The sequence below is a fragment of the Neurospora tetrasperma genome (genome assembly GCF_000213175.1).
Source record: "Neurospora tetrasperma FGSC 2508 unplaced genomic scaffold NEUTE1scaffold_4, whole genome shotgun sequence".
NCBI classification, from domain to species: domain Eukaryota; kingdom Fungi; phylum Ascomycota; class Sordariomycetes; order Sordariales; family Sordariaceae; genus Neurospora; species Neurospora tetrasperma.
The window spans coordinates 1,327,152-1,354,708 of NW_009799102.1; the positions used below are offsets into that span (position 1 = coordinate 1,327,152).

The 27,557-nt window shown below is 50.8% G+C and overlaps 12 protein-coding genes across 12 annotated transcripts; 5 read left to right on the forward strand and 7 right to left on the reverse strand.

The window, feature by feature from the left end:
• Positions 1–505: 505 nt before the first annotated feature.
• Positions 506–1,529, reverse strand: NEUTE1DRAFT_83630 (uncharacterized protein; the record flags this gene model as incomplete). Its single annotated transcript, XM_009853715.1, has 3 exons — positions 506–774; positions 869–960; positions 1,156–1,529. 3 exons carry the CDS (start codon positions 1,261–1,263, stop codon positions 702–704), a joined length of 273 nt encoding a protein of 90 aa, XP_009852017.1.
• A 406-nt stretch (positions 1,530–1,935) lies between these two features.
• Positions 1,936–4,999, reverse strand: NEUTE1DRAFT_83631 (uncharacterized protein; the record flags this gene model as incomplete). Its single annotated transcript, XM_009853716.1, has 3 exons — positions 1,936–4,253; positions 4,313–4,680; positions 4,755–4,999. 3 exons carry the CDS (start codon positions 4,997–4,999, stop codon positions 1,984–1,986), a joined length of 2,883 nt encoding a protein of 960 aa, XP_009852018.1.
• A 557-nt stretch (positions 5,000–5,556) lies between these two features.
• Positions 5,557–5,919, forward strand: NEUTE1DRAFT_101702 (uncharacterized protein; the record flags this gene model as incomplete). The annotated part of the gene is made up of 2 exons (XM_009853717.1): positions 5,557–5,884; positions 5,915–5,919. 2 exons carry the CDS (start codon positions 5,557–5,559, stop codon positions 5,917–5,919), a joined length of 333 nt encoding a protein of 110 aa, XP_009852019.1.
• A 584-nt stretch (positions 5,920–6,503) lies between these two features.
• NEUTE1DRAFT_117321 (uncharacterized protein) lies at positions 6,504–6,783 on the forward strand (the record flags this gene model as incomplete). The annotated part of the gene is made up of 1 exon (XM_009853718.1): positions 6,504–6,783. The coding sequence occupies one exon, from the start codon at positions 6,532–6,534 to the stop codon at positions 6,736–6,738; it is 207 nt and encodes a 68-aa protein (XP_009852020.1).
• Positions 6,784–6,968: 185 nt separating this feature from the next.
• On the reverse strand, positions 6,969–7,605 carry NEUTE1DRAFT_83634 (uncharacterized protein; the record flags this gene model as incomplete). The annotated part of the gene is made up of 1 exon (XM_009853719.1): positions 6,969–7,605. One exon carries the CDS (start codon positions 7,603–7,605, stop codon positions 7,087–7,089), a length of 519 nt encoding a protein of 172 aa, XP_009852021.1.
• Positions 7,606–10,701: 3,096 nt separating this feature from the next.
• On the reverse strand, positions 10,702–11,190 carry NEUTE1DRAFT_138577 (uncharacterized protein; the record flags this gene model as incomplete). Its single annotated transcript, XM_009853720.1, has 2 exons — positions 10,702–11,013; positions 11,074–11,190. 2 exons carry the CDS (start codon positions 11,188–11,190, stop codon positions 10,702–10,704), a joined length of 429 nt encoding a protein of 142 aa, XP_009852022.1.
• A 2,181-nt stretch (positions 11,191–13,371) lies between these two features.
• Positions 13,372–13,677, reverse strand: NEUTE1DRAFT_117322 (uncharacterized protein; the record flags this gene model as incomplete). Its single annotated transcript, XM_009853721.1, has 1 exon — positions 13,372–13,677. One exon carries the CDS (start codon positions 13,611–13,613, stop codon positions 13,440–13,442), a length of 174 nt encoding a protein of 57 aa, XP_009852023.1.
• Positions 13,678–14,096: 419 nt separating this feature from the next.
• On the forward strand, positions 14,097–16,738 carry NEUTE1DRAFT_122969 (uncharacterized protein; the record flags this gene model as incomplete). Its single annotated transcript, XM_009853722.1, has 1 exon — positions 14,097–16,738. The coding sequence occupies one exon, from the start codon at positions 14,097–14,099 to the stop codon at positions 16,620–16,622; it is 2,526 nt and encodes an 841-aa protein (XP_009852024.1).
• Positions 16,739–16,925: 187 nt separating this feature from the next.
• On the forward strand, positions 16,926–17,252 carry NEUTE1DRAFT_101707 (uncharacterized protein; the record flags this gene model as incomplete). The annotated part of the gene is made up of 1 exon (XM_009853723.1): positions 16,926–17,252. The coding sequence occupies one exon, from the start codon at positions 16,926–16,928 to the stop codon at positions 17,250–17,252; it is 327 nt and encodes a 108-aa protein (XP_009852025.1).
• A 263-nt stretch (positions 17,253–17,515) lies between these two features.
• On the reverse strand, positions 17,516–20,266 carry NEUTE1DRAFT_130389 (uncharacterized protein; the record flags this gene model as incomplete). The annotated part of the gene is made up of 5 exons (XM_009853724.1): positions 17,516–19,403; positions 19,480–19,982; positions 20,046–20,075; positions 20,135–20,175; positions 20,250–20,266. The coding sequence occupies 5 exons, from the start codon at positions 20,264–20,266 to the stop codon at positions 17,574–17,576; spliced, it is 2,421 nt and encodes an 806-aa protein (XP_009852026.1).
• Positions 20,267–20,440: 174 nt separating this feature from the next.
• On the forward strand, positions 20,441–20,704 carry NEUTE1DRAFT_117324 (uncharacterized protein; the record flags this gene model as incomplete). Its single annotated transcript, XM_009853725.1, has 1 exon — positions 20,441–20,704. One exon carries the CDS (start codon positions 20,460–20,462, stop codon positions 20,631–20,633), a length of 174 nt encoding a protein of 57 aa, XP_009852027.1.
• Positions 20,705–22,978: 2,274 nt separating this feature from the next.
• NEUTE1DRAFT_101710 (uncharacterized protein) lies at positions 22,979–24,550 on the reverse strand (the record flags this gene model as incomplete). The annotated part of the gene is made up of 4 exons (XM_009853726.1): positions 22,979–23,015; positions 23,087–23,367; positions 23,477–23,580; positions 24,490–24,550. The coding sequence occupies 4 exons, from the start codon at positions 24,548–24,550 to the stop codon at positions 22,979–22,981; spliced, it is 483 nt and encodes a 160-aa protein (XP_009852028.1).
• Positions 24,551–27,557: the final 3,007 nt, after the last annotated feature.

Below are 27,557 nucleotides of genomic sequence, written 5' to 3' on the forward strand. Positions count from 1 at the left end.
ATGATGGTGACTGTCTTTGCCTGTGTTCGTGTGATTGTGATCAAGTGGAAGTTGAGACTAACAGAATTTCACGCCGCTCGTTCTCTTTTTTTAGTTGAAATAATACCTGTAAACCAGACGACATTTCCGCATGTCTAACTCATCCCGCCACTTCCTTTTTCTTTGCTCAGTAGATGATGTGTGGTCTTGACAGATTTTTGTTTCTTCCTTTCCTGTTAAGCTGAGTTGTTCCAACATCTTATTTTAGCCTTCGTCTTCAAGTAAAGGCCAGATGGCACATGCTCCTTTGACGGTCTTGCGCAGGAGATGCAACGAAGGTCTCTACCAGACAGAGAGACGCTCGGTACCCATCCATCCACCGTTCACTCTCTCTTGAAGTAAATCCGCCCTTCCGTACCACTCTCCACACCATGCGCGCCCGATATGATCAGAGCTATTGTCCCACCTTTCGTGAAGCGCACTTTTATCATTGGGAAACGAGTTTTCGGCGAGCGGGTGGTTGTGGTTTGTGCTTCGGTTCGGCTCGGTTTGGTCGCCGGTAAAGTAGATCCATCTCTTCTTCTTTTTTCCTCCCAGGGTATTATAATCGGAACATCACGACCCTCCTCACACATTCCTCCTGTCTGTTCTGCAATTCGCGCCCTTCACCCTGCCCGCTAGGCTCTACTACCCTTTCATTTTCTCCTGGTGGCGAGAGAACTTCACTCTTCCATCTTGACGTCGCCACTTGTTTCCGCCTCGTCGGCCTTCTTGATGTAGAGAACGTTGTTACACCTGTTATTTAAGCCCATGATATTAGCATCCCAGCCAGTTTACACGTAATCTGTGTGAAAGCAGTAGCAGTGGGATATATCCAGCATGGACGTACCTGATCAGAACCTGCCCCAAGGCGCCCGTAAACTTGCGGTTGATGTACTCCTTTGTGTCGCTGAGCTGGATGTTCATGTAGCTGTCGATGCTCTGTTGTTCACATGCAAACGCATTTTGTCAGCGTCTCTCTTTCTTTATCCTTCGTTCCTCCTTGGCCCTGCCTGTTGGTTTCCCCCTCCCCATCCCCTCTTCATCGCTTTCCATAACTGTGTATTCCAAAATCAAAGTACAGTGGCAAAGGGAAGGCTAGATGGGAAAAAAGACATTGGATTTAATTGTACGTACAACAAGACGGCCAACATACTCCGTCTCTCCCCACTTCAAGCGAATCGTCACAAAGCTGTTGACGAGATCTTGGAGGAAGGGACGGGGGTTGACTGGGACAAAAGACATGTTGTCGGTTTCGGTTCGAAGGGTTGGTTCTTAGTCAAGTGCGTGGCGCCTTGTGTGTATTCACAGGCTTGTTGTTCTTGTTGTTGTCGATGGGACGGCTCGAAAGTTGGATTCGCGATTCGGCTTAGGTGCTAATGGAATTTTGTATTCGTCGGTTTTCTTGGGTTGGTCGGGTGGACGCGACAAGGTCGAGATTACGGTTATGAAAAGTTGGGAAGAGAAATGGGATTGGCGTTGATGCTATGATGGAAGCTGCTCCAACTGGGACTGTGCCTCCAATGATGGACCTTTGCGGCGTTGGAGTAGCGCGACGATGGAAGTTCCTCTGTTACGAGGGACGTGTGGAGCCCTGACGCGATAAACTGATTGGACGGGACACTAAGCCTGCCCGGGTTGGGTGTATACAGGGTTAGGGTTGGTGGCTGTTGGTTAGAGGATACTCGATGTTGTTGACGACGACGATGATGAGCATCACCAAGACCTTTGTGGCGATCGTTCTACTTGTCTTCACTTAGATTCATAGCCAGGTGTATTATTCTTATCGGTCACTCGAGTCTCCTTGGTAATATCTCTCCCTGATGATTTTCCGATGCCCACCTACACCTTCAGGTCAAGACCCTCGAAGACGCCGATGTTTTGAAACGAAATGGAAGGGGACTGTTCAGGACCTGACAGGAAGTCATTTTGAATTGATATAGTCCCATACTGGGTGAAGATATTTTACTCAATCTCCTCAATCCTAGGTCTACCGCCAAACATCTCAACACCGCCACTACTTCCACCACTCTCACCACCGCCATGGGAAACCGACCTCTCCGGATCAACTACCAACCCAGCCAGCTTCGTTAACCCACCACCACCAAACCCTCCCCCTCTCGCCTGACTCAACGACACTTCATCCACTAAACTATTCGTCTTCCAATTCTCCAAGCTCTCCAGCACGTCCCGACAATACTCCCTGACCAAACCATCCTCATCCGTCTGCTCCACATACCCCAAAATCGTCCTCAGCTGCTCCTGCGTCTCACTCCCAAACGCAATCCCCAACACCCTCCCCTCTTGCTTCGCCTCGTCCATGGCCTTGATAAAGCTCATAATCAGCCTCACCGCCGCCCTCCTGAGTATCCCCTTCTCCAGCTGCCGTTCGACCTGCACAACATTAATGCACAGATCCACGCTGGCCATCGTCAACACCGCCCCGACACCAGTAATATTCGTCTCGATGCAATTCGCCAGAATCGACAACGCAGAGGCACGAATCCTTACATCCTCTTCGCCCGTTTTGGAAGTACCAGACGACCACCCTTCCACAATCGCCTCCAAGATATCCAGCCTAGCCTGCTCCTCAGCAGAAATCGGATCCGCCATATCCGGCACGCTGCCGTCCCACGCGTCTTCGGCTTCTTTATGCTTCTGCTCCCGCGCCTTGGCCTCGCGCGCTTGGCGCGCCATGGTCTTGGGCCGATGCCCCCGGCGCGACGCCAGGCTGATCAGGGCTTCGCAAGTCATCTTTGCCAAGTCGCCGGTGAAAGTCTGGCCCAGTCGGTCGACGACTTGGAGTAGGGCCTCGCCGAAGCGGAGGCGGGCGTCGACGGTCGCCAGGGCGGATTCGCGCGGGTCGAGGTAGCGGTCGATCAGGTCGGTGAGGACGGCGCGCGAGTGAACGTTGGCTAGTTGGGTGTAGAGCTTGATGCAGCGGAGGTGGATGTAATCTTCTTCCGAAGAGTTGGGCTCGCAGAGAAGGGTGGCGAGCAGGACGAGGATGCCGGGGATGTCGAGAATGGGGGAGTGGGAGGTGATGAGGTTCGAGATGAGGTTGAGACCTTCGGAGCGGACGGGCGGGGGGGAATCGGGTTGGGTAATGTAGGAAATGGCGAGGGAGTAGGTCTTGCGGTCTTCAATTTGGCGGTCCGTGGGACCACCGGTTGTTGTGGTGGATGAGGATGAGTCGGCGGCTTCCAGGGCGTCGATTTCGTTGCGGTAGCGCAGGAGGAGGGTGAGGTTGGAAGCTGTTTTGGCGTTGTCGTTGTCGCCTGTTTTGGAGAGGGCTTCAAGGGAGGATTCAATGACACGAAGGACATCAGGGTCGACACGCTTCTTTTGGAAGCCGGGGACGGTGATGACCATGTTGAGGAGACTGAGGGCTACTCTGATCACTTCGTCCTCTCCGGCCTCTTCCGCGGTATCTTTGTTGGCTTCCGAGAGCACCTGGCTGACTAGCTCGAGGATGTGTTTGGGTTGCCCGGCGAGTTTCTCGGGGAACTTTTCCATCATGGCCAGGAGAAGCTTAACCTCGGTGAACTGGGCTATCGGGTCTTTCTCCTCCTCTTCCTCTTTGATAATCTGAATCCCGCTTTTTTTCTGGCCTCGGGCTGACTTGAGCCACCGCCCGAAGAGATCGAGGAATGCTGAGGAGACATCGGCCTCAGAAAACGTTGAATCAATCAACTCCAGCAGTTTGGGTATCTTTTGGTCGATTTCTGGAAGTGAAAGGCCGATGTATTGGTCCCCTGTCTTTTGCAGAGGACGATTGGTATCGACAATTTGAATCTCTCCTTGTTCGGTTTGCTTGTACACCCACTCGGGTTTCTTCTTGTCAAAGCCACCCACGTAACCCAGATTGTGGACGAGCGCTAAAAGAACAGGAGCAGAAGGTGAAAGCTTGAGGAAGATCTTGAGTAATTCTGAAGAGGGTTCCGTAATCTTTTCGCTCAACGGCTTCTCCGAGTTTGGCCAAGTAGTAAGTGCCCAAAGTGGCAGCAGTAAAGGGGAGAGAAGTCGCTTGCACAAGCCAGGATTCGGGTGTGAAACGACCAGTGCGTGTAGTCGTTGTAGTGCAGTTACTAGGTCCTTCTGCTTAACCAGGACCTTGTCCTTGCTTAGGTCAATCACCTCGTCATCATCACCTGTCTCTGTCTTGGGTAATCCTCCCGGGGGTGGCTTGATGTGATGTAACAGGGGCTCTGCAAGGTATTTCCAGCCGGCGGTGCCTTGATCAGAGTTAGCATTCTGTCGCAGAAATATTTCGTTTTGCAACAAGGGGGTATACCTGGAGCACCAGAGACCTTGCGGCCCAGAATGCCGAATCCAATAACATAGGCAACAACCTTTTTGAGCTCAGGCCCCTCTCCTCCATCCAGCAGCGCAAACAACTGCGGTGCGATACCCGAGTACCACTCTTCCGGAGTTACGGTAGAAGGTGGTGACGATAACAAGTTACTGGCCAACACGAGGGCCTCATGAGTGATGTTGGCGCCTCTCTTCTGCGGTACAGCGGCCTCGGACAGCTTGACGGTGCTGGCAGGATGTACAGCAAAGGCAAATTCCAGACTCGCCCTCACGCCATCCTCACGGAGAGGTATCAGCGTCAGGTATTCCCTGAGCTTGAGGCGCAACCAGTCGGGGGTGTTGCCGGGCCTGATGAGGATGTTCAGAGAGGCCAGCAATGACAGTGTCTTGGTCCTGTAGTCACAGGTCAGACTGAGGCGGACACCTTGGGGCTAAAAGGTGAGGAGGCTTGCCTTTCAATGAGAGCCTCGAAATCACGAACAGCTTGCGCCCGCGCTTGCGAGTCACCCCTTGAGTCCGGGTTGAATGCTTTCCCACCGAGATCCATGATCTCCTCCATCAGCTTCTGGCGTGCAGTCTTTTCTGTCTTCTTCTTGTCGCCGCCCCCCATGGCCTGCTTGAGCGCCTCGAGCTCTTCGGGGCTGGGGTCTAGATTAGGATCCGCCATCGTGACGAGTCTCGATTATTATCACCGGGAAATAAAGGTGAGAGACCGTCCTTCTTCAGGCTGAGAGAGGTGAGGATGCCAACAACGGAAGTTGAGGACGTTGATTGATTAATCAGCACTTGAATCGGGAGTGCGCCTCTTTGAATTCGTGATATTGAGATGTCAACAGACTACCTATCTAGGGATATAATTGTAGTGTAGCATGAAACGGGGCCATCCCAAAATGAACCTGATCGATGTGAGTGATCTGCCTGGAGACCTGAGCGAGTTCAAGGCTTCGTCGCCGTGGCGAGGCGTGGAAGGTGAAAGAAGATTGGCCAATCAATTGTTAAACGTACAGTGAAGTGCACCCAGAGTGCAGGTGCTCACAGTGGGTCATCCTTACCTCAGAGACGCACGGTGCACATTGGGGCAGGTGCACCTACAGCGCGTTGCCAGTGCGTGGTGTCACACTACCACAACGCGTCTTCCCAACGTTCCCCTCTTCTTCTCTTCTTTCAACCAAATAAGTCAACAACACCTTCGACCTCCAACGCCCAACCATATGGATCCTCGCAATGCCCGAATGGGCCCAACCACAAGTCGGTCTCTGTTTCGATCCTTGGAAACTCACCCGAAATACAGTCAGAAGTCAAGCCTGTCGAGTTACACAGTCAAAACGCGCTGGCCCGAACGACGACGACAGCCATTCCCATCGAGTCTTTCAGCCCTCTCGCTCAGAGCACGGCGCCTCCCCCACAGTTCTCCGATTCCAGTTTTCCCGTAAAGGAATGTCCTTGGTGGCCGCTCAGGTGTTCGGTTCTTCCGCAGTACGTCGCAGCTTCGAGTCCTGTATCAGGAGCCTTCTCAAGCTTTGCCGCGCATGGGATTACTGCGGATTTCGGGGTTTTTTTTCCCACCTTTTCCGGCGCCTAGAGTGAACTGGTCTCGGAACTTAACCCTAAGTATACACTGGTCACATCCCAAGTCTTGCGCGCTTCGGCAGTCAAATCTACCTTACGCCTTCTACGTCTGCGTCATCGTGTGTTTGCCTTCGGGGTCTATGGCGCCGCTGAAAAGTTGCGTCCTCTAGGCTCTTGGTATTCTACTGGGTGACAAGGGCTGACCGGCAAGGGGAGAAGTTTCCAGTCATCTTGTGCCACTTCGGTGCGCAGATGGGCGAGGTGTCCGGTCCCATGAGTCAAAAGCTGGTAAGAACCTCTGGCCTGAGGTCGCTCGTCAGGACTGGACCACTGGACGCAGCACTCTGGTCACCATAGCGGGTTGTTCTGCACATGTCCCGTGGCTAGGTATACCGCGTTGGGGTAAGACACATTTGGGTGCCCTGCCATGCCTGTCATCCAGAAGTTCTTTCTGGCTCTGACTCGTGGGGCTTTGCGTTCGCAACGCATGCTCTGTGGAGTGACGAGGGGAGAGCGAAGACATGGCTACATACGATCACATCCCTCATTTCATCTTTCGGGTCTTCAGCTTGCCTCGCCTGAATCACTGCACTCGTGTGGTGAGCGGGGGCTGCATGACTACAAACGGAAATGTGGGGAAGGATTTTTTCATGCCTGTCTGTCGCGCTCTCTGCACCCTCCGATCTCTGTCTTGTATCGCATGCGCAGGAGCGGATACCCACTTGTACGTCTTCCTCCCGGATAACCTCCACCGACTATGTGGAACCGCGTTCGGCAACATACCGTCAACGTGTCATTGGCTTGTGTGTCATTGAGATCCCCGGCCAGGCGCATTAACCGATTTGCACGTATGGCTTCGTCCTACGTCGTGATTTGGACGCCAGAACCATGTTTGTTCAAATCTTCGGTCCGCAAGGAGAGAAGCTCTTTGGCAAACACCTTCCTTTCGACTGGGGTGCGCTGAAAAGTTCACTTCCGGGAGAGAGATGATAGCACGGTTTTTGAGGACGCATTTTGTCCGTGCGGTAATGCCCTCCTTTACACTTTCTCGCATGGTGCGGGAGTGTGGAGAGGAAACAAAAGCTAGTCTCAGTTGGCAGTGTTCTACACACGGAAAGACTCGTGGGACGGCTATCTCGACGATTCGGCTATCGATTTGGCTGCCGACACTTGACGACTACTATGTTAATGACGGTGCGGTTTCTTATGGAGGGCTAAACAAGTCCGCCATGACTTGCTGGTTTGGACTGTGAGAGTGGTGGTTGGGTGTCTCAAGTATCCTCTGGGGGTGTCCGTGTCCGTTCTGGGGGTGTCCGTGTCCGTTCCGGGGGAAGAAGGGTGTTTCTGGGCCAAACTCGTTGAAAACCAATGCTTTTGCAGCCCTTGGATTTCGGGGGATGGTAGTTGTGGATTTCTAGGGAAGAGAACCAAAGGTCGGGACCCATCTTGAGTTGGAGTCAAAGTTTCGTACTTGTCTGGCCTTCGGACCCCCTCTTTCTTGGTCTTCACTCCTGGCCTAGTCTGTGTCCTTGCGGAGGTTGGCTTTGCTGTTTGAGGTTTTGGTCCTTTAGGACAGGGGACTGCCTTCCTGGAAAGTGGTCTCCGGTTGTTCCTCGTTCCTGGAAGATGGCGGGAGGAACAACCCCTCACATTTTTTAGAGGATAAGTCTCCCTCCACTTACATGCTCCGGTTTTCGGTGCCATTCACATGGTCCGATGCTGACGTTCAAGTATAGGTATCCTAAACTCAAAATTGCAGAAGTGTGACCGGTGTCGAACGCCGCATTGCCAAAGTGCCAAGTTCTTTTCTTTCCATCCGCACCGTGATTTTCAGCAAACGTCTGTGCGACACCGGGTGATATCGAGGTGCGATGGGTGGGCTGTCCGCCGGTGTATCCAAGGAATGCCGGGCGTTTCGACATTGTCCGGGATGTTGGGCATAACAGGCCGTAAGTGTCGATCGGTAAGGTGAGGTACCTATCCCACTACCGGTGTGGCATAGCGTGATAGCCTTGCTTGCTTGCCTGCCTATGCACCACAGTAGCATCCTTGGTCGGTTGCCTCGTGCATTATCACATCATGTCCAGATACCGTCTTGCCTTTTGTCCCCGACGTCTCCGTGGTTGTTCCATGTCGAAGACGGTCGAGGGAGATGATAATGGTTCGATGTTTCAACCCAACGGCCCCATTGGGAAGGGAGGGAAAGGCCATGCTGTTACATCCTTGTAAGGTTGTTTGGTGGGGTTACCGGGGTGTGACTGGACTCGTCGAGGTTACCGTGTTCCCATTCCGTCTTTGTTCTACGGTTTGATATGCAGCTTTGATGACGCAGTTTGGGAGATGAAGCCAGAACTGAACATGGAAGCTTTCGTGCCTCGTGTTCAGCCTGCACTAACCCATCAAACTCCGCTAACGTCGGGCCAGCGAAGCTTCGAAACAGCGACTGCCTAGTTTCGCTGAACGTCCTGAGACTAATTCTCAGCTGATTCCATTACGGGCGGAAACCAATGAGTCTTTTCTCGCTTTCTTCCGAGCTTCCAAGCCACTAGTGTCAACCTCCAAGAACGTGCTAAACATTGCCCGGAAAATGCCGAAATCGTTCCCCTTTCCCATTTTGTTTAGCTTCCTCCGTCAACATGTGTTTTAGTGTAGTGTACTTCGCACTGCTACTATTTTAGGCAAACAACGCTAAGCTTTAGTGCTCAAACAGTGTTACATGGTTCTAAAGATTTTCCATGTCTCGGCGGAGCATCCGATCCATCACGACCCGACCTCCCGACCTAGGTATGTAGTTCGCAGACGAAGGCCGGATGCCCAAACGGTCTGATCTTCTCTAGGTTCGTTTCAAAAGAAAAAGGGTCAGTCAGGTATTGACGGGTTCATGCAAAAGATAAAATGGCCGTAATTCTGTTTCGGGTCACAAGAGCTTGGGAGTTGTGGCCAAAGCGGGGAATAAAAGATGAAGCGGCTCTGCGTTCCATGCTAGTTCTTCACGATCCACGCTCGTTTGTTGAGGATCAACGTTTGTTCTTCATGATGTGTCTTTGAGGGTTTGTAGGCGAAGGTAGTTAATTGTGGATGTTATTAGTTAGACGTCAGACATCGACAGGAGGCATGGTAGGTATCATACTGGTGTAGGACATCTAGGTTGGTATAGTTTGTAAAAATGCTTCTCACTGAGAAACGAACAACCACAAGAAAAAAAAAAGGAGAAAAAAAAAAAAAAAGGGAAAAAAAACGGAGGGTAACTAGTACTGTGAACTAAAGCAACATCATCGGCACAATCGGCCGGCACAACGGCACAAGACGAGACGGCACGGTGTTGAACGTGGAGCGGCTTGTTGGTTTCATTTGTATTTTTTTTCTCCCCATTCCACTCGGCTTCTTCTGGGTCCATTCTCTCTCTTCAAAATATTTTGACAAATAGTCAAAGCAAAACAATGAGCACTTAGTTGGAAGAAAGGAGGGAGGAGGGACTCAAGGGAGCCAGTAAGACACGTCAGTCATTCAGCACTCAATTACTTACTTTACTGTTTGTGTAGCTTGAGGTGCCCGGTTCCGTCCTTTACCAAGAATATTTGGTATTCGGTACGCACTGTGTTTGCAGCTTGATGCTTACTAGTTATTGGTCTTGACCGTTGGATCATCCAACGTCCTGACAATTTCCTTTCCGTCTTTTTTCATTCTTTCGTTCTTTGTCATGGGCTCTCTTTTTTTTTTTTTTTTTTTCTTTCCTTCGTCGACGTCGATTGTTCTTGACTGTGTGCATACGTACCTAGAGGGCTCGTTCCTCGTATCAGTATACTTGACTTGAAGCGGTTTTATTGATCACCATCCGCCGGTTTGGCTACCATCGTAGGCCGCGCGGTGTCTTGTCTCATATCTTTCACTTAATTTGATTTCATTGCGAAGTTTTCTAGGTAGGTGCATTAGAGGTTCGTAACACCTTCCAGATTGTTACGAGCATGGGTATGGTCAAAGACATGTGAACGAGATCAAATGCAAGTAAGAGAACAAGCAAAATCGCTTGTGTACTGTACAGGAAGGGAGGAATGCACATCGTACAGTATCGCATCTGTCTGTCAATGCGGACAACAACAGCGTTACATCAGCAAAGAAACTCCCCCATCGTCGTAGTAGAATGGAGTGTACTTGTTTCGGTAATCGCCATCGGATAATAACAAGCAGGGGGGGAGAGTCCACCGGTACGTAGTATACACGCAACAGTTTTGTGCTGAATGTTACAAACATGTGGATGTGAATGTGGGTGGGTGGGATTCTAGACGCCGGTCCTGTTTCCCGATGAAGCCGTTCCTTGTCGAATTTTCTTATGCGTTGTCATTCTTAAGGTGTCTGCCTGTTCAGGTTTGACCATAACAGCTAGGTAGTAAGTAGTTATAAATGGTCAGTTATAAAGGGTAACTGCGTGCCGTGGGCGAGGTTGCATGCATTCGTGGCATGGTTCGGTGAGTGAAGATTTTATGCACAAGATAGTAATTGATACACGTTAAGTCTGTGTGCTGCTGCTCAAAAGAGTAATGAAATCGCAAGAAGTAACCCAATGCCCTTTGAAAATCTGTACGTATGGGGGGTATCAAAACAGCAATCTCATGGAGCCTAAAACACGCCGGTATCCGAGTCCTTCCTTTCCCCCGTCTCAATCAATTTATTCGAGCCAATATTTTCCCGTGTCGAATCTCTAGCACAAAAAGGCAACCGGTATGTAAAACGTGATAACCTATAGGATATTTCTGTCCATCATTATGTTTCTGCGTATCTGGCGATGCCTCCTCTTTCTGTCTAACCCATTCGGTGAAGGCCTGTAGTGCTCATGACAGGCCGAGGTGTGTCGCTTGTTGTCATTGTTGTGGGGAAGACCTCGGGAGGAGACCCTCTAAATGCCGGAGTGAAATCACTAAGGTTGGTGGTCGAGCTGTTGCGAGCGCCCAAAGATGGATTGCCGGTATTGAATGTTGAGGTCAATCCAGTAAAGACGGGAGGGGCAACCCAGGTTGATTCGTAGGACAACATGCCATCTAGCGCCCGAGGTACGCGAATCTCGAAGCGTGTTGCCGATGGCACCACTTCCGATTCTTCTCCCCGTCCCATTGCCTGTCAGGAGGTCAGCATATGTGGCACCTTATAAGGGAAAAAAGAAATGCGTGATCTTACCAAGCAGGTAGCACAAGCAGCATAGTTGACCCAGACCCAATTCATGCAGTTGTAAGTGTAAAAGTGCTTGCACCGGTACTTGTAGTAACCGCCACCTTGACCGCCGCCGTTGCTCATTATGGCTAGTGTTGTAATGTGATTTTTGGAAAGGGACAAGTCTGCAGAAGAATGCTGGTAGAATGTGGAGTTGAGATATGACAAGTAAGATGTTGAACTGTTTGGGGCGTGTGTGATGATACTCTGGAAAAGAAAAAAGCAATGAGAACAAGAAAACCAGATCACGTATATATATATATACATAACGGGCGGCCCCAGAACGACGGCTGCTACGTCTGGATATGGGATATCAGGACCATTCCACAAGGCGAGGGAGGTGAACAAGGGTGCTCGGAGTCGTGCCGATGGGTATCCGACCCTCACATGGCATGACAAGGGTAACGAGCCCGAGCCTCAAAGACAAGACACTGGGCTGTTTGCTGTCAGAAGAGATGCCTGTTGCCTTGACATGTCTTGGTATTATTAAGGTGATGTATGTATGTATGTATGGATATGGAGCCATGGTCAAGTTCCACGCTTGTGTTAGTACCCTTGTTACTTGGCCTCTTTGGCTGCCGTCTCACGACCCTGGGTCATGGGTACGGAGCCTGATCTGGTGTCAGCCTATACTGTGGACGGGATATAAAGTGGAAATATGGGACAGGCAGAGTGAAGCTAGCCAAGAGGAAGACGCATGCAGCTTCCAGAACCTCATGACGGGAATTCTGGGTCCAGACAGAGGTCCATCAAGTACATGGGGGAGCAGGGGCTACCCTATACATAGCTGATACCCCCAGGCTAGCCTGTTTGATCGTGACCATTGGTCCCAGTCTTGGCCAATGCCGAATGTTGATGAAACAAAGATTTGGCCGACGGCAAAAGAAGATGTTATGTATTAGCGATAGCCAATGACGCTCGACAAGGATACGAGCGGTGTCTGGACAGCCGTAATGGCGAATGGATAGGATGGTGCCATGGGGGAAAAACCGTCCAGGCAGGAAGAAAAAAAGAGAGTAGTGCACAGAGAGAGGTGTTGGTATATAACAATGGAACCGTCACATCGAAACCCCACCATGGCACCTCGACAGGTTGTTTTTGAAGTGGCATGATACGTCGGTAGACAATGCTGAGTGGCGGCGGTGGAAGCCACCCACAGTCCTCAGGGCGTTTCCTCTCCATCTCCAATGCCGAAAGACTGCAATCCTGAGACATGATAGACGTGATGAGCATGTGAGGGGGACGGGCCGGGGAGACAATCACGCAGTACGCGATGTTGCACGACCAGACGAGTATAGTCCATGCGGGCCGTGACGGGACGGGATGACCACGGAAATGGTCTCTCATTGTACACTCATTCGTTGTTGAGGCTGAGATGTCGGATCCAATGGGGGAATTTGGATTGTCTCGTGTTGGTTGGCGGCGGCATGTGGGAGACGTTTCAATGTGAAGATTGGAGGAATTGACACCGCGATTGACAGTCGCACAAGAGACTGGCCCTTTCCCTTCCCCGCTGATGATTTAGCGGAGCTCTCGATCCGGGTCTCGGCCCAGCTGCGGATTCTCATTGGTTCAAGAGAGTCCCTTACTGTTCATCTGAGCTCAATCGGGTTAAGTCAGGAACAGGTACCGAGAGCTAGATTGTTAAGGAATTCCCCTTTCTGTGTCCACTGTTCAAACAACCACCTCGATTTGGAAACTTGTTTCTTCATCCGTCGTTGCAATCGGACCAGAACATTACCCCTGGAAACCGGGCTGGCTACATTGGGCAAGGTATCACATCCACGATCAGGCACCAAAACACCTCTGGCGAGCACTATGCACTATTCCGGACACCCTATCCCTTCATTACACGACACCCAAGTGGTGACGGCTATTTGCTTGCCTTCTAGAAGCCCATGTGTTGCACAGCATAACCTCTTCCCCCGTCGCTTTCACCATCCTGTCTAGTGTATCTATCTTGCCCCTCATCCGTCACCAGCCGATCTCGAGCTCACCGATGGATCTCATCACGAGCAAGAGATTGGTGCTTCCAAATCTCCCGTCAAAGACATGAGATGCTTTCAAGAGCTCAGCTGCCGTTGACATAGGATGATCATCTGCTCATTGTGGCAAATCTGCCCACGTTGCTCACCTTCTTCACGGCTTGCTAAGTTCATCTGGAGGGAGCCTCTTCCCACAACGGCAGCGACGAATAGACTATAAGTAGCGTAGGCAGATAACACTATAATGCCGTTGTCTGATAACGCGACCCCCAGCCTCAACCAACGTACACCACTCATTGTTTGGTAAACTTCATATGTACTGCCCGACGTCGCTCCATTTTCCATTGCTTAGTTCAGGCAAAGATTGGACGGATATATATCGTTAACCATTCCTGCCAAGTCTTTGGTGTCGAAGAAGATGGTCTTCAACTCCTGACTTTCGCACCATATCAAGCTCTGATGCTGCTTCGGCAATGCTGCATATGATATGGCGGACATGCCCATAATCAAGCTGCACGCCATTACTGCAGCTGTCAAGCAGAGAAAACGAATGGGGGAATTACCCAAGTGCAAGCAGCCGGTGGATGGCATGGGTAACGATATTCTTCCACAATGTTCAAACCGCAAGTATCCATCCAGCACGTCTATGGACTACCCTGCCAAGCGGATTAATGGGTTACATGGCATCAGCCTCTCCTGTCGTTGACTCCAAGTTGTCCTGTATCGCTGGACTTACACTACAAATACACATTGCCGGCCTGTGTACGCTTGCAATGTAGGGGTTGGGGTTACTGGAGGCCTTCAAGCTCAACTGTGTTTTTTGTGACCACTCAGGTGAGGCGGAAGATTTCCCGGTCTTGGCATCGTGACCGCGCGTTTCAATGTTTAATGGCTTCGCCCCAAGACGCGTCTCGCCTGAAAGTCGCCGCCCCGCTTCAGCACGGCAACATCATCAGCTACATTATACAATTTTTCAATCATATCTTCAGAATCACATGACCGGAAATGGCTCCCATGAGGGAAATAGCCGCGTCAGATGATGAGGGAAGCGACTTCGACCACATCGACAACGACGACGACGACGACGACGACGACGACGCGATCCAAGACGCGACTGTGCAGCACAACGAAGCCCAGGAAGGACACCAAAGTCTCCATGATGGTAGCAACGTCTCGACGGACCTGTCCTTCTTCCAGCGCGTCTACGACGAACAAAAAGCCGTTGCAAGCGCAGGAACATACATCGGCACCAACGTCACGACACAAGGGCACCACCAGCCCGCCTCAAAGAACGACCAATCCTCCTCGATAACCGATCCCGTACCCGCTAGCCGTCGACCGTTGAAAAGAAAGATTGGCGATAACATTGTCGACCTGACCGAGTTTACCCAGGTTACCACTCCTAGAAAAAGCGGTAACGGGAAAGAAAAGACCAACAAAGGCGTAGCTACGAGTGGTACACTACAAGAATCCGGCTCGGTACAACAGGCGGTACGCACATACGGCAAGCGAAAGCAAGCCGAGAGAACACAGCCAAGCCCCGAAACAAAAGATGAGATATCGCGGCAATCAATCGTTCGAATCGACCCCTACGAGTTCCCTGACGACGGAGACGATGACTATACAATCCCTTCAATCCCCAAGAAAAAAACAAAGGCAACAGCGAAACGCGCTTCGCCCACCTCAGCCAGCAGTCTCCCCGTGGCACATCCAAATGCAACTCCTGATCGCGATGACATCAGCTTCATCCCACTTCCCCCGTCCGAAAATGCACCTTCTTCCATCGTCCAGATCCGTAGCTACCAGAAACCAATATCAAGCGAAGAGAATGTCCCGACAAGCAGCCTATCTGCCACTGCGCCGCAGCGTCTATACATCGCTCCCAGTACCCTTACAGCCAGCCAGAAAGAAGAATACAGAATAGTCAGCTTGTCTACGCAGGGCACACAAGATAACCTGGCCACACAAGACAATTTGGCCCCACAAGAACACATACCTCCAGAGTCTTCGCTACCTGCTGTACCGCCATCAGATCCGTATCCACACCAAATGTTCGGAGACGGACTACTATATGCCGGGGCCGGGACTGCATACAAGTCAAGTGGCATGACTACTGTTGTGCCCTCTAACCTCAGTGACTTCATACGCCGCGGCAACGGTGATGGTGCGCTGGATGCCGCAGCGGCTGCGGCTATGACTCTGACATCGGGCTTGGGATCGGGCAGTTTAGAAATGGGGACTCCGGCGAGAGTTAGAACAACTTTTTCGGCGTCTTCTCCGGATATCATTGGCGGAGCATCGCCTGGAACTCGAAGAAGTGGAAGGAAGAGGAAGGCTAGTCAGTTCTCTGAGCAAGATGCGACTGAGAATAGCCCCTTGATGCGTAGTCAACTGGCAGAGGTTCGGGAGATGAGTGCAGAGGAGAATGCTGATTTCGCTCCTGGCGCAACGGATACTCCTCAAGCGTCCGAAGTTCTCGGCAATGATCAGTTGCAGAATGGACAGATTACCGAGCAACATACTCATGCTACTTTGCCCAGTAGTACCGTCAGAAAGAAGAGAGGGCGAAAGAAGAAAGAAGCCGTCCAAATGGTGACTGAAGAGGATGCTGTCCTGGACAATAGCTTTGAGGCTACCGAATATGAACAGCAAGAACAGGTCCCAGCAGCTGCTCCTGAGCCTACGGAGCTTGAACAGCCACCACCAAAACGAAGGCGTGGTCGTCCACGAAAGTCTGACGTTGCTGCCACTCAAATGTCAACCAAGCAACCGACTCCAGCACCCGAACCGGATGAGGGAGACGAGCTAGCCTCACCTGCACCAACAACAGGCAGAAAAGGGGGGGTTGCCAGCAACACCAACACAAGAAAACGAAAAGCGTCCGCGCCCATCGTCATAGACGACAGCGAAAGTGATGGAAATCTTTCCGATCCACCAGAAGAGTTGTCAGAAGCTGACAAGGAAGCCGAAAAGGATTCCATTGAAGCAGAGCTAGAAATACCCCCAAGTGACGAGGATGAGGATGAGGATCAAGAGGAAGAACTTCCCCGTAAGCGTGGACGGCCAGTAGGAACGGCCGCGGCGGCAGCGGCACCAAGAAAAGGGAAAAGAGGAAGGCCACCAAAAAACAAGGTGCTGCAAGAGGTCTCAGCCTCTTCTGCAAGGAAGAATAGCCGTTCAAAATCAAAACGCCAGGCGGAGTCGGATTCAGACGATCAGTATCAAGATCAAGACCAAGACCGGAAAAAGGACCTGGAAGAGCAAGAAGAAGCAGGAGCAGTGACTGAAAAGGAGAGTAACAAGGATGACCGGGGGGAAACTACTCCCATTCCTGATGCAAAGCCTCCCCGATCTCCCGAAACTCCTACGAAAGAAGTACATGAGGCCAAGGATAAGGACGTCAAAAAGGAGAAAGAGGTTATCAAGCCGACGAGCTTTTTGTCAACTCAGGGTAAAGTCAAGTACAGAGTGGGCCTGAGTAAACGGTCAAGAGTGGCGTCGTTGCTGAAGGTGGTTCCGAGGAAGCAATGATGATGAGAGGGGGCCGTTTGTTTGCCAGTCATTTATTCTATTGTATGACGATAGTATTTGCTTGTATATACCACGCTGTCACATTCACCACAAACCTACACAACTCATAATAATGACTCATGCCAGACCTCCCTTAGCCAACTATATGTACTTATATAACCAACCACTTGAGCTCGATCATCACGTATCTACTACCTAAAACCTTCGCCCAGCATCAAGATCACCATTTTCTTTTACCAAGCAACCTCGTTATACTCAACAACCCCCCTCTCTCAACCCCCCCTTCCAAGAAAAATACAATAAATGTGCATCCACACCATAAGCCGCATCCTCTGTCCCCGCTGCTGCCTCTCCGTCACTCTTACTTTCACCTCCGAAAGCAAGTGTCCCTCGGCCGCCGCCCTCGATGACGGACGCTACGACACTTCCGTTCCCAAAGAACATTGTCTAAAGTGGACCAATAGGGAAATCAGAATTTTCGGCCAGGAACCGTGTCATAATTGTAAGGACCAGCAAGAGGAGGTGTCGGCGTCGGTGGGGGGAGGTGAGAGGAGTGAGGGAGGTGAGGGGAGTAAGGCGGGTAAGGGTGATGATGGGATTAAGGCGGGTGAGGGGGTGAAAGGGGGATAGGGAGGGGAAGGAAGATGATGGAGGAGGAGGAGGAGAAGGAGCGAAAGTACTGGAGTAATGGGATGTAACAAGTTTGACGAATAATGGAATTGAGAACTTTGGTAGAGTTGGAGATGGAAATCAGATAGGTGGGTTAGTCTAGTGAGTTTAGCATAGATAGGCAGTCTGATAACCAGAGCTAGCTTGGCATAGTTTATATCAAGGATTGATGGTTAAAAGTGATATGGCGATGAGTTACCGCAGGTCAATCCAATCACAGTTATAGCTCCACAAACCACAATCTCATTCACTTCATCTACTCTATCCCACTCAAATTGACAACTAACCAATCCTCGCATCCAGCGCCATCATCTCCGCCTCATCATCCTCATCCATCTCATAATCACTAACCCTATCCCTCTCCTCCTCGAACCTCCTCCTCTCCTCCTCCTCCCTCCTCTTCCTCTCCCTTTCCTCCACCTCCCTCGCCGTCTTCAGCTCCACAATCATATCCTCCGCCATCTTTTCCTGATGCCTCTTGAGATCCTCCATTCCCCAAATACTCACGCCCTCCTGATCCTTGGCACTAAACGGCTGCGCCATCTGCTTCAAGAACGCCCGCGCATTCCCCACCGCCATATCCGTGCTCAGGTTCGTGTTCGCTTCCAAGAAAGCTTGGTTAATCCACTTGGGCAGCTGCGCGCGCTTCTTCATGAAGCGCCGGTCCGCCAGCACCATGACTCCGTAATCGTCTTTACCACGCAAGACGCGCCCCAGACACTGCGCGGCGTGGCGCATAGCGTCGAAAGAGAGAAAGTCGTTTTCGCGGATGCGGTACGTTTCGCGCAGGAATTCCAAGCGGGCCTTGAGGATGCGCGACTCGGTGTACTGGAAGGGCACGCCAATGCATAACACGGTGCGGCCGTACTGGTGGTCAAAGTCGATGCCTTCGGAGACTTTACCGCGCGCGACGCAGAGCAAGATGGCGCCGCGGCCGTTGCAGCAGGCGGTGCGGTAAGTTTCGAGCGCTAGGGAGGTTTCCTGCGCGTCTGGGGTTTCGACCAGGATGAGTTTGTGCTTCCACACTTCATCGAGGATGCCCATGCCTTGCCACATGGAGATGATGGATTCCATGTACAAGTACGAGGGAAAGAAGACGACCATGCCGTCGGGCGTGATGCGGGCGAACTCGGTAAGGAGGTTGCCGTAGTTGCGCACCACGCTGGGCTCGTTGCGGACTTGGAAGGAGGTGGAGATGGAGGCCTGGTCGGAGCCGCGGGTGACGATCATGGGGAGGAAAGAGCGGCGGGCGAGGGTCATGGCGTAGGATTCCTGCACGACGGTCTCGAAGTTGAGCATTTTGGGGTACATTTCAAGGGGGGAAATGGTGCCGGAGGTGATGATGACGGAGCTGAAACGGTCGAAGACGGGCTTGATGGCGATGGCGGCGTCGAGGCAGGTGAAGTGCAGGACTGGGTTCGGGGTCTTGGCCGTGTCGGATTCGTAGGGCTCGAGGATTAGTAGGAAGCCCTTTTCGTAGGTGGCGACGAGGGTTGCAAAGGTGGCTACTTCTTGGAGGGGCCGGTAGTCTTCAATGTTGGTAAGCTCGAGGGTCCGTACTAGCGAGGTTAGACGCTCGGCGCAGAACCGTAGCGGTTTCTTCTCGATGAAGGTGTATTCTTTTAGGTGGGCGAGAAAAGATGGTGGCGTTTCGGAGATGACCTGGCGGACCTTCATGCGGGTCTTGAGGTATTCGATAAATCTCCGGAGGAAGGCAACAAAGTGCTCAGCTCGCCTGATATTGCCGGGGACGGCCTCCTTGAGCAGATCGTCAGGTAGTGTTGGGTTGGCCATGAAAGCATCCTCCTGTCGCCCTTCATCTAGACCCTTGAGTCCTTCGACTAGCTTTTCGTACTCGGACTGGAGTTTCTCTTGATCAGAGTCCTTCATCTCGCTGATTTTGGCCTCCAAGTTCTGAGCACCCCTGGTTGCCCTCATCAGTGAGTCCTGGGTGATGTCGGTACTTAGAGACTCGATGCAGACGTTGTCGATGTTGTGAGCCTCGTCAAAGACGACGATGCAGTCCTTGGATAGATCCTTGGACACGCGCTCGGCGATCTTGGGGTCTAGGAGGTAGTGATAGGAGTAAATGATGACGTTGCAGTATTGCATCTACACATGAGCTGTTAGTATGTATGGCATTTCGAGCTATCAGATTCGTATCCTGAGGTGTTGAGAAGAGACCTACCATCCTCCTGGCAGTGAAATAAGGACACTGTTTCTTTTCCTCGCCATACCTCATCAGGCCATCCAGTGTCCAGATTCCGTTAGGGATCAAGTTATGCGGTTCTAGAAGGTCGAGATTGTCGTGGTAGACGCACGTCTCCACATTCTCCCCCTTTTCCCTCTTCTCCTTGACGAAGCCGGCCGTCAAGCTGCGACACCTCGCGTCGACAATGGCACCGCTCTTCTCCCGCTTGACCGAGGGGTGCAGACACAGGTTCTTTCGACTTGTCAGACCGAGACCGCGAAACTCTTCTTCGTGTCCCAGCCGCTCGGCTCGGAACTTCATGAGTGCTCTTAGCTCAACGAGGGCCTTTTCGATTTCGGACATTGTTCGCGAGCAGTAGATCAGCTTCCGGTGCTCTGGGTAGTATTGCTGGTAGGCGACAATGAGTGACAAGAGGGTGACGGTCTTGCCGGTGCCCGAAGGCATTTCCAGGACACAGTTCCCGCCTGCATCGAGGGTTTCTGTGGGGAGTGGTGGTGGTTAGTGGACGTGTGATGAGTGTGAGCTGTTTGTTGAATGCTCACTTTTCAAGTCCACCATGTACGCATATTGTTCTGTTAAGGCGGTCTGTCAGCACTTGTGATGGTATGCCAATGTGGATGAGCTCACATACCTGGATATATCCTTGGGTAAGGAAACAGAACTGGGAGATCGCTGTTGTTTACCGGCATATTAGTTACCTGGCTTTTTACAGACCAAGAACGCGTCATCTCGGATTCGGCCCTTACTCGATGTTGAATTCCATGGTGGGCGTCTAGTATCACGGCCTTGGATACAGGGACAAAGGGAGGGGATTGAGAATGGCTGCGCGGGCAGCAACGTTGATGAATATCTTGTTGGCTTTACTATGTCGCAAAATATCTACCGACGCGGGGGTCCAAATGGAGAAATGCGACAGGGCTGATGTTCAATACGATCGGTTGAAATCTTCTATTTCGATGTTTGGTTTGGTGAGAAATCGAGAAGTCGTGAAATCGAGGTCAACTTTAAGCCATGTGTCTGCACGCTGGAGCTTCTATCTTGGGTCTTGGCGGGGGCCGTCGTTCGTCTGTTCTTCGATATCCAAAGGTTCCTCCTCCCTCTTGTCTAAGCAACCTCGGGTCTTCCCCTAGACCGCGTATCTCTATTGTTATCGCGGTATGTATTGCGTTTGTCGTTGTTTAAAACTGTGAAGTCGAGAAAGCACGTGCCAAGGTTGCCTGGCGGTGGCCTGTGGCGATCAGCTTCAGGACAGGATCTCAGTGGATTTGATGGGTCAATGATGTGCTGTTTCTGGGAATCCGGATCTGGCACAAGGTCACGCACGGTGATACTTTTACGGTGAGCTTTTGCCGGTCCGGCACGCGTATTGCCAGCCCGCTGATGCCGGAGCGGCCCACACGCACAGTCATTTCTAGAGCTCAATTGCACTGTGGTCTTCACAAGTACTCGATCAACACCACTCACCACTTCACGACTTCATCGTCACTTTCACTTCTTCAGCAGCCTATATATCCATATTTCCTTTGCGCACACATGTTTTCATGCTCAAAACTCGGTGCACACGCCGCGCTGATAGAGTCAGCCTGTCTTCTTTCGCGACTACAATGCTTTTCGTCTAGCGCAATCGGCGGACTTGGAATTTTCTCAGATTCGAATTATACGAGAACTATCAATGTTGGTTAACTTATCGCTGTCAGTATCGCAAATCGCTATCTTGCCCATTATCTATCAATTCACAGGTCTCTTGTCAAAGGAAGAAATGAAAAAGAACGACCAACGGAAAAGCAGATCCATCAAACGAAAAGCCAAACGAATGGGCAAAAACAAGCCTCAAAAAAGAGAAACCTCATCTAAAAACGGCTTAGAAACAACGACTGGGGGCAAGAAGATTAATGCCCCCTCTCATTCCAATACCGTCCGTGGAGTACTACGGCGATTTCCAACATTTCTATCTTCCTCAGTAACAACATGCAGTTTCTCAGCATAACCATTTATGTGGCTGTTCCATAGTTACTGGAACTTAAGAGTTCAAAGTTCCCACATCGACGAGTCACCTACCACTCTTCATGGCACGTCAACTGACTGCCAGGTATATTTCCACTTTGGGTGGTGACCTAGATAACCTGACTCTGGTATGCCACCACCGGCGGTTGTTGGCGCATGAGTGAATACGAGCAGCGACTGTGACGATGGAAGAAAACGGGGCCCATCAAATCGCGTTGGCGCTTGTCTGTTCATTAACCGCCGGTTTGGAGCAGCAGCAAAGTTCCCAATTCCAAGTAGACTTCCGAAGGATTTTAAACCCCGCCGCGCGGTTGCGATCCTTCGCCCCGGACTTACTTCTATATCTACACAGAGGTACTCAGGGTGGGTGCGTGGTGATGGGTGTATGTAGATAGGTAGGCGCGCCCTCGCTGCCGTTGAGTCTAGATCGGGGCGAGGGGAGGACGGAGGATTTGAATCGACTCCCGAACGCCTCCTACTTGCATCGAATCGCCTGTCAGAAGAGGTGGGCACCTAGAGGTAGGCAGCCGGGCAGGTACTTATAAGTTGTTTTAGACGCCGCTGCTGTGGCTGTCAGAACTTTAACAGACTCCTCTTCCCTCCTCTACACGGCGGTGATGATTAGTGATCGGAACCCACTTGGAGAAAGGAGGGGGGAGGGATAGAAGCTTATAAAGGTGGTTAGTTGGTGTCGGTTAGTGTTGGGCATTGTTTCGGCATTTGCAGTGCCTCCGTATCAACCGTGGAGGCAACACATTAGTAAAATCAAAAGTGCACCTCATATTTTTTCCGTTGAGGGGAGGAACGATGTGGGAAGGGCGCTAGAGGACGAGAAGTGAGAGTGTGGGTTGTGAGTCTGGGTACCAAAGGACATCAAGATGAAGTACTTTTTCCTTGCCTTGAGTTGGTTGCCTGTACAAAAGGCATGGTATACCTGCCTCTTTACTGCCAAAGATGAAGACAGTGAGTGAAAAGGACTTGATTATCTAGGCCCATGGAGCTATCATGACTTGGTTCCTTGACTTGCGATCTTCGAGTATGGATGAGATACTCGGATCATTATCCTTTTCAAGTCATACCTAGGCAGCCTTTTGCCAAACTTTACTACTGTAGCAAAGCTGGAGAAAAGAACACAGAATGGACGGCAAATCAAAGCTAAACTTCCAGCTACATAGTCGCTTCTCAAAGATTGAGGCTCAGCATCCTCACCATCACAAATTCCACGGCCCCCCACATGGAGGACTTGCTGTCTCCTTCGCCTCGGTCGACACGGATATATCCGCCCTTTATTTCCAGCTAGCAGAATCAACAGGTCCTTTTGCGTGCGGTTGTTTCTGGTAAGAGCTAAGCTAAACATACGTCAACACCACCTTTGTTAGCCTGGAAAAGCAAGGGTATTTTGTCCTCATTGTGTGGATGCGTGTGCCATGCAAGAGACCGACTGAGAGGTTCTTTTACCTTCAAGATAGTATCAGGTACCTCTACGAAAGGTATCACAGGTACTGGTACTGTATGAATAGTATACCTAGACACTGCAATGACAGATGGAGGGTCCAATCGTCAGCATCATGATACGTACGAATTCGGAGTCTCCCCGTGATGGGCTCGTCTATTTGAGGCACGTTTTTGACCCAATCGAGTGATTCGTGTCAGCAGGTCGGTCAGTCTCAAGCTCTCATTGCACCATCCACCTTTCATCTCTTTATAGTGTAGTGTGGTCGCCGTAGCACCGGATCTTCCCCGGCTTGTCGGGGGGTCTGCTTCTGGTTGGTTGGATGATTTTCGTCTCACACACACCCATCTCTTTCTGAAGGGTGTTTTCCAGTTCCTCAAAGGGAATACCACTACAGCACCGCAGGGCTGTATACATAGTAACCACCAAGAAGCAGCACAACTGAACAACAGGAAATACCCGTGTCAGGTCAATAATTTGAGGGATCGTCATAAGCACCAATGCAGTCCGACGCACCTCCTTTTTACCGGGACGATCCTGACGTTGATTACATACAGATGTCCTTACGACCATTTCGTCCACCATTTTTTTCTCGCGGTTTTCGGGGATATAAGAATGAACTAGAAGGGACAGGTCTCCGTTGTCGGACGCTAACGACAAAGGACAATGTCGCTCACCAGCATCTGCCCCATTTGAAGGACTGTGATCCAGTAGTTCTGACATGAGGACACGGTACATATGCACTTTCCTGATCTCACGGTTCCATACAGGACGTACGTATGTAGTGTACATGGAGCCTGCCGTCCGGGCCCCCCTGATTTGGCCTATATTATCCGGGCGATATAGCTCCAGAGCTTCTAGAAGCAGCGATGGAACCCTTCCCTAGGCTGATAAGGCGACCCATCCATACCAGCCACCGTACCAAACGCGGTGAACTGTGGGATGCTGTAAAAGGTGACAGGGAAGTATGTGATATACACATCAGTCCTGGTAAGTTCGTTAGCTTGGTACCTACAGACAGGGGTTTTAAGCAGGGGAGACGGGGAATGTAACAGCCCGCTAGAAGTACCCTTTTAATGCCCTATGATTATACCGATTATAGAGGGTATACTGGGGAATTCTAGTATTTCTAGTTAGAATTCGAGGGTTTGTGTGTGGGTGGTTGAATCCCTCCTGTCAACCGATTCTCACTTTGGAATCAAGTTATTTGAACCAATCAGAGCTCGTAGATAGACTTATCCTGCCTTACGATTCCCCCTGTTACCCCCTTGTAAGAATATGTGGGGCGAGTAAGAGACTAACAAACTTTCCAGGACTGATGTGTACTACGCACTCTTCGCAACGCAACAAATATCCCACCATATTTGATGCAAAAGATTGGTATCAACCAGATGCATTTTGGATGGTTTATACACTTCATTTAATTTTGTGTTTTGAATGCGGTTGTCCCGTTGTTTCTCTGTGAAGTTTGGCAGACCCTTGTCACAAGAACCGCGCTAACAAACTTTTAAGGGTTGATGTATACGTACCCCTCGTACGGCAGTACGCAGTAAGCACTTTGAGCTTGATTGTTGGAAACGAATGGATCATGGTGCTTTGAGAGAGTGGGAGCGAGGTCCCGTCATCGTTCGTTGTGTGCTCGCCGCTCCGCATTCGTATCTTGACATGTCTGACTTTGGTTCGGTTCGGTTCGGTCAGTCGCCTTTTGTTTGTCGGCGCGTTAGTCATAGCTTCGGAAGGACTGCTTGTTAGGATTTGTCACTGAAATAAGGTCATCACAGCATGAAAGGGCGATAACAAAGTTCCCTGTAGAGTGACAGAAGAAGAAGAATACCCGAGGAGGGGACCAGGCCTCCCTGCCGCCGACGACGATGACGAGGAAAGACAAAAGGAAAGGAATTGGTGGCAGCCCAAACCCCTCTGCTCTGCCCTTCCCTCGTTCGCCTGTGTATGGCCGGACTGCCGGGTATGGTATGTTCATGGTTGGTGGTAAGCCAAGCCAAGAAGAACCTTGAAAGAGGGCACACGGTGCCGCACAAATGCCGTGCAACCCCATGCGTTCATTACGGCGGCTGTTGGACCAATCAGGGCGCTGCTGCGGCGAGTTTAAAAAGGGCTTTGTTGCATTGTTGGTTGGTTGGATGTAACTAAATTGTCCGCAGTACATACCTAGTGTACCTACCTATGAGTGTGGTTCGAAATTGTATCCAGAAAAGGATCGATGATGGACCCCCTACACTAGAAGAACACATGAAATAGATGCAAGTAAAATTGAAAAAGAGAGTAATAGCCCGAGATGACAATAACGCGCAATCATCTCTTCATGACCTTTTCCCACTTTTGGAGAGACGACAGAAATGCTACGTATGGCCTAGGTATCGGCAATTGGGACACTCGGACTTTTGGTAGGTGGATGTTATGCGAGCGGTACCCTCGCATTCAAACAAGTGAACATTGGCGTTGGGGGCCAAAAATTTGCGAGAAGCCAATGATTGTGAGTCGATGCCAGGCTTAGACACCAGACATAGGACGGCTAGTAAGTACGGGGGAACCGAAAAAAGAGAACAAAAAGTAGCTGCCTAGACTTAGTTGTTATTCTAAATATCATGATACGACTGCATCATGGCGATGCCACGGCCGCATTTTGGGCCTTTTGTCTCTCGGTGTGTGTTTCTCGCTCGACAGCATCATAAGGCTGAGTTCCGGGATGGGAACGGTACACTGCATTGCTATCCCGGCTCGGGTGTCCGCAGACAGGTAGAGCTGAGCTGGTTGGGACCGACGAACGCGAGCTCAAGTTGGGTCATGTCGTATTTGGCAAAACCATGGAACATCAAGGGCGACTCGCTTGGAGTTCACCTGACCTCATGCCGTGGGGTGATTGGGCAACCGGATTTGTTGGTGAGAGGTACTGTAGTGTATGTATGTATGCTTCTACATACCCTATCTTGGCTTTTGTCTGATGGCATCAGAAGAGCAGCAGCAGACCCTGAAGGAGCGATCTCGTCTCACCAGTTGTCGTCTGAGCTACAATATGTATGTACATATCCACTTGGCTGCAAGGCACCTCATCCGCGGAGTGGAGAGGTTTTCCCGAGCATGTGGAGGTTCCCGTCTCCGCCGCAGCCGCCGCCGCTTGAGCCCTGTAGGGACCGGCGATCGAGGACCATCAACCGGCCAACAACCGGCCCTCTCAACTCTTTCCAAACAGTTGGTTTCCACCTTGTGATCACCTCTACATACCTACTGTATTCATTCCATTTTATTACTTGTCACCAACAAGCCAACAGTCAAGTAAAGGCGGATATGACCGAAAACAATGCAAACCAACTGCATCCCGCCTTTCTGCACACTATTACACTTTACAGTAGAATGGCGGGCGGTCCGACCCTTGCATCCCCTAACCGGCACGCCTCACTGGTGCGCTGCCATGCGCTAACGGATGACTTACAGCAAGATATACAGCAGCCCTTGGCCACTGACAATCAATTCACAGCTCCGAACGAATGGTCCTCCATTCAATCCGACCGATTGCGTCACACACCCGTCTCTGGATAAAAGTTCAGAAAGGATCGATGCCCGCCCTGTCTTGCCCTGTTAATGGCCGTTCGGCGGCGTTCGTCATCTTCGCAATCGAGTCCTAAGTACCAAGTCCTCCCTGTCCTGAATGCAATGATCCGATGACCCCGCAGTTGACTGGTTCTTAAACGCGACTGAGCATTTTGCCTACCACGCACCACTAATCACCACCCAGAGTCCAGTCTCTGTCAACTCACTCGAGAACACTCGTGGACACATACACCCCAATCAAAGAGTCCGAGTAATCGAATGTAACCCCGGCGGCCGCGTGGGCAGAAGGTGTATAGAAATGTGTTGAGGTTTATGGCCCCCACCCCCGAGCACCTCCAATCTTCGCACCAGCGACGAACGAGAAGACAAAGATCCAACGATAATCAAAAGTGGAAGCAAAACATATTGTCCGAGAGAAATATCAGTGATCTAGCGATTAGTTGGTTGTCTAGTTAATAACAAGATGCCGACGGTAATACGATATACGAGATATACGGAGACGGGCCCGTTACATTTGTGTTGATTTGTGTTAAGTTGTACGGAACAGAATAGTTCCTTCATTCACCTCTTTGGTACTAACTCTGTACACATCTTTATTTTTATCTACGGACCATTGAAGATGAGCATATCAAGTTACAGACCTAGGTACCTCTTGTTTGCAATCATACACTATACATCCCGTCACGTCATGTTGGCCCCTAGATCGGGTCTGGTCGGTCAGTTCCCCCGCGGCCCCCTGGGTGTAGTGTACACCCAACGAACCATTCATTCATTCATTCATTTATTCAGTAAGGGAGTGGCCTCTATTCTAAGCCACCCGAGTCCCTGGACATGGTACCAACCAACCTTTGTGTCGTAACCATGAGCATCAATCATCACATCACATATTATCACAATTCCCGAACTGCGACTACCATCACGAACGTCTCTGTTTTTTCCTTACCAATTTTCATTTTCATTTTCTACTTAAACCTCCTCTGTCTAAAGCCTGACAGTCAAGTTAACTTTGACTGACTTGAAACTCGGG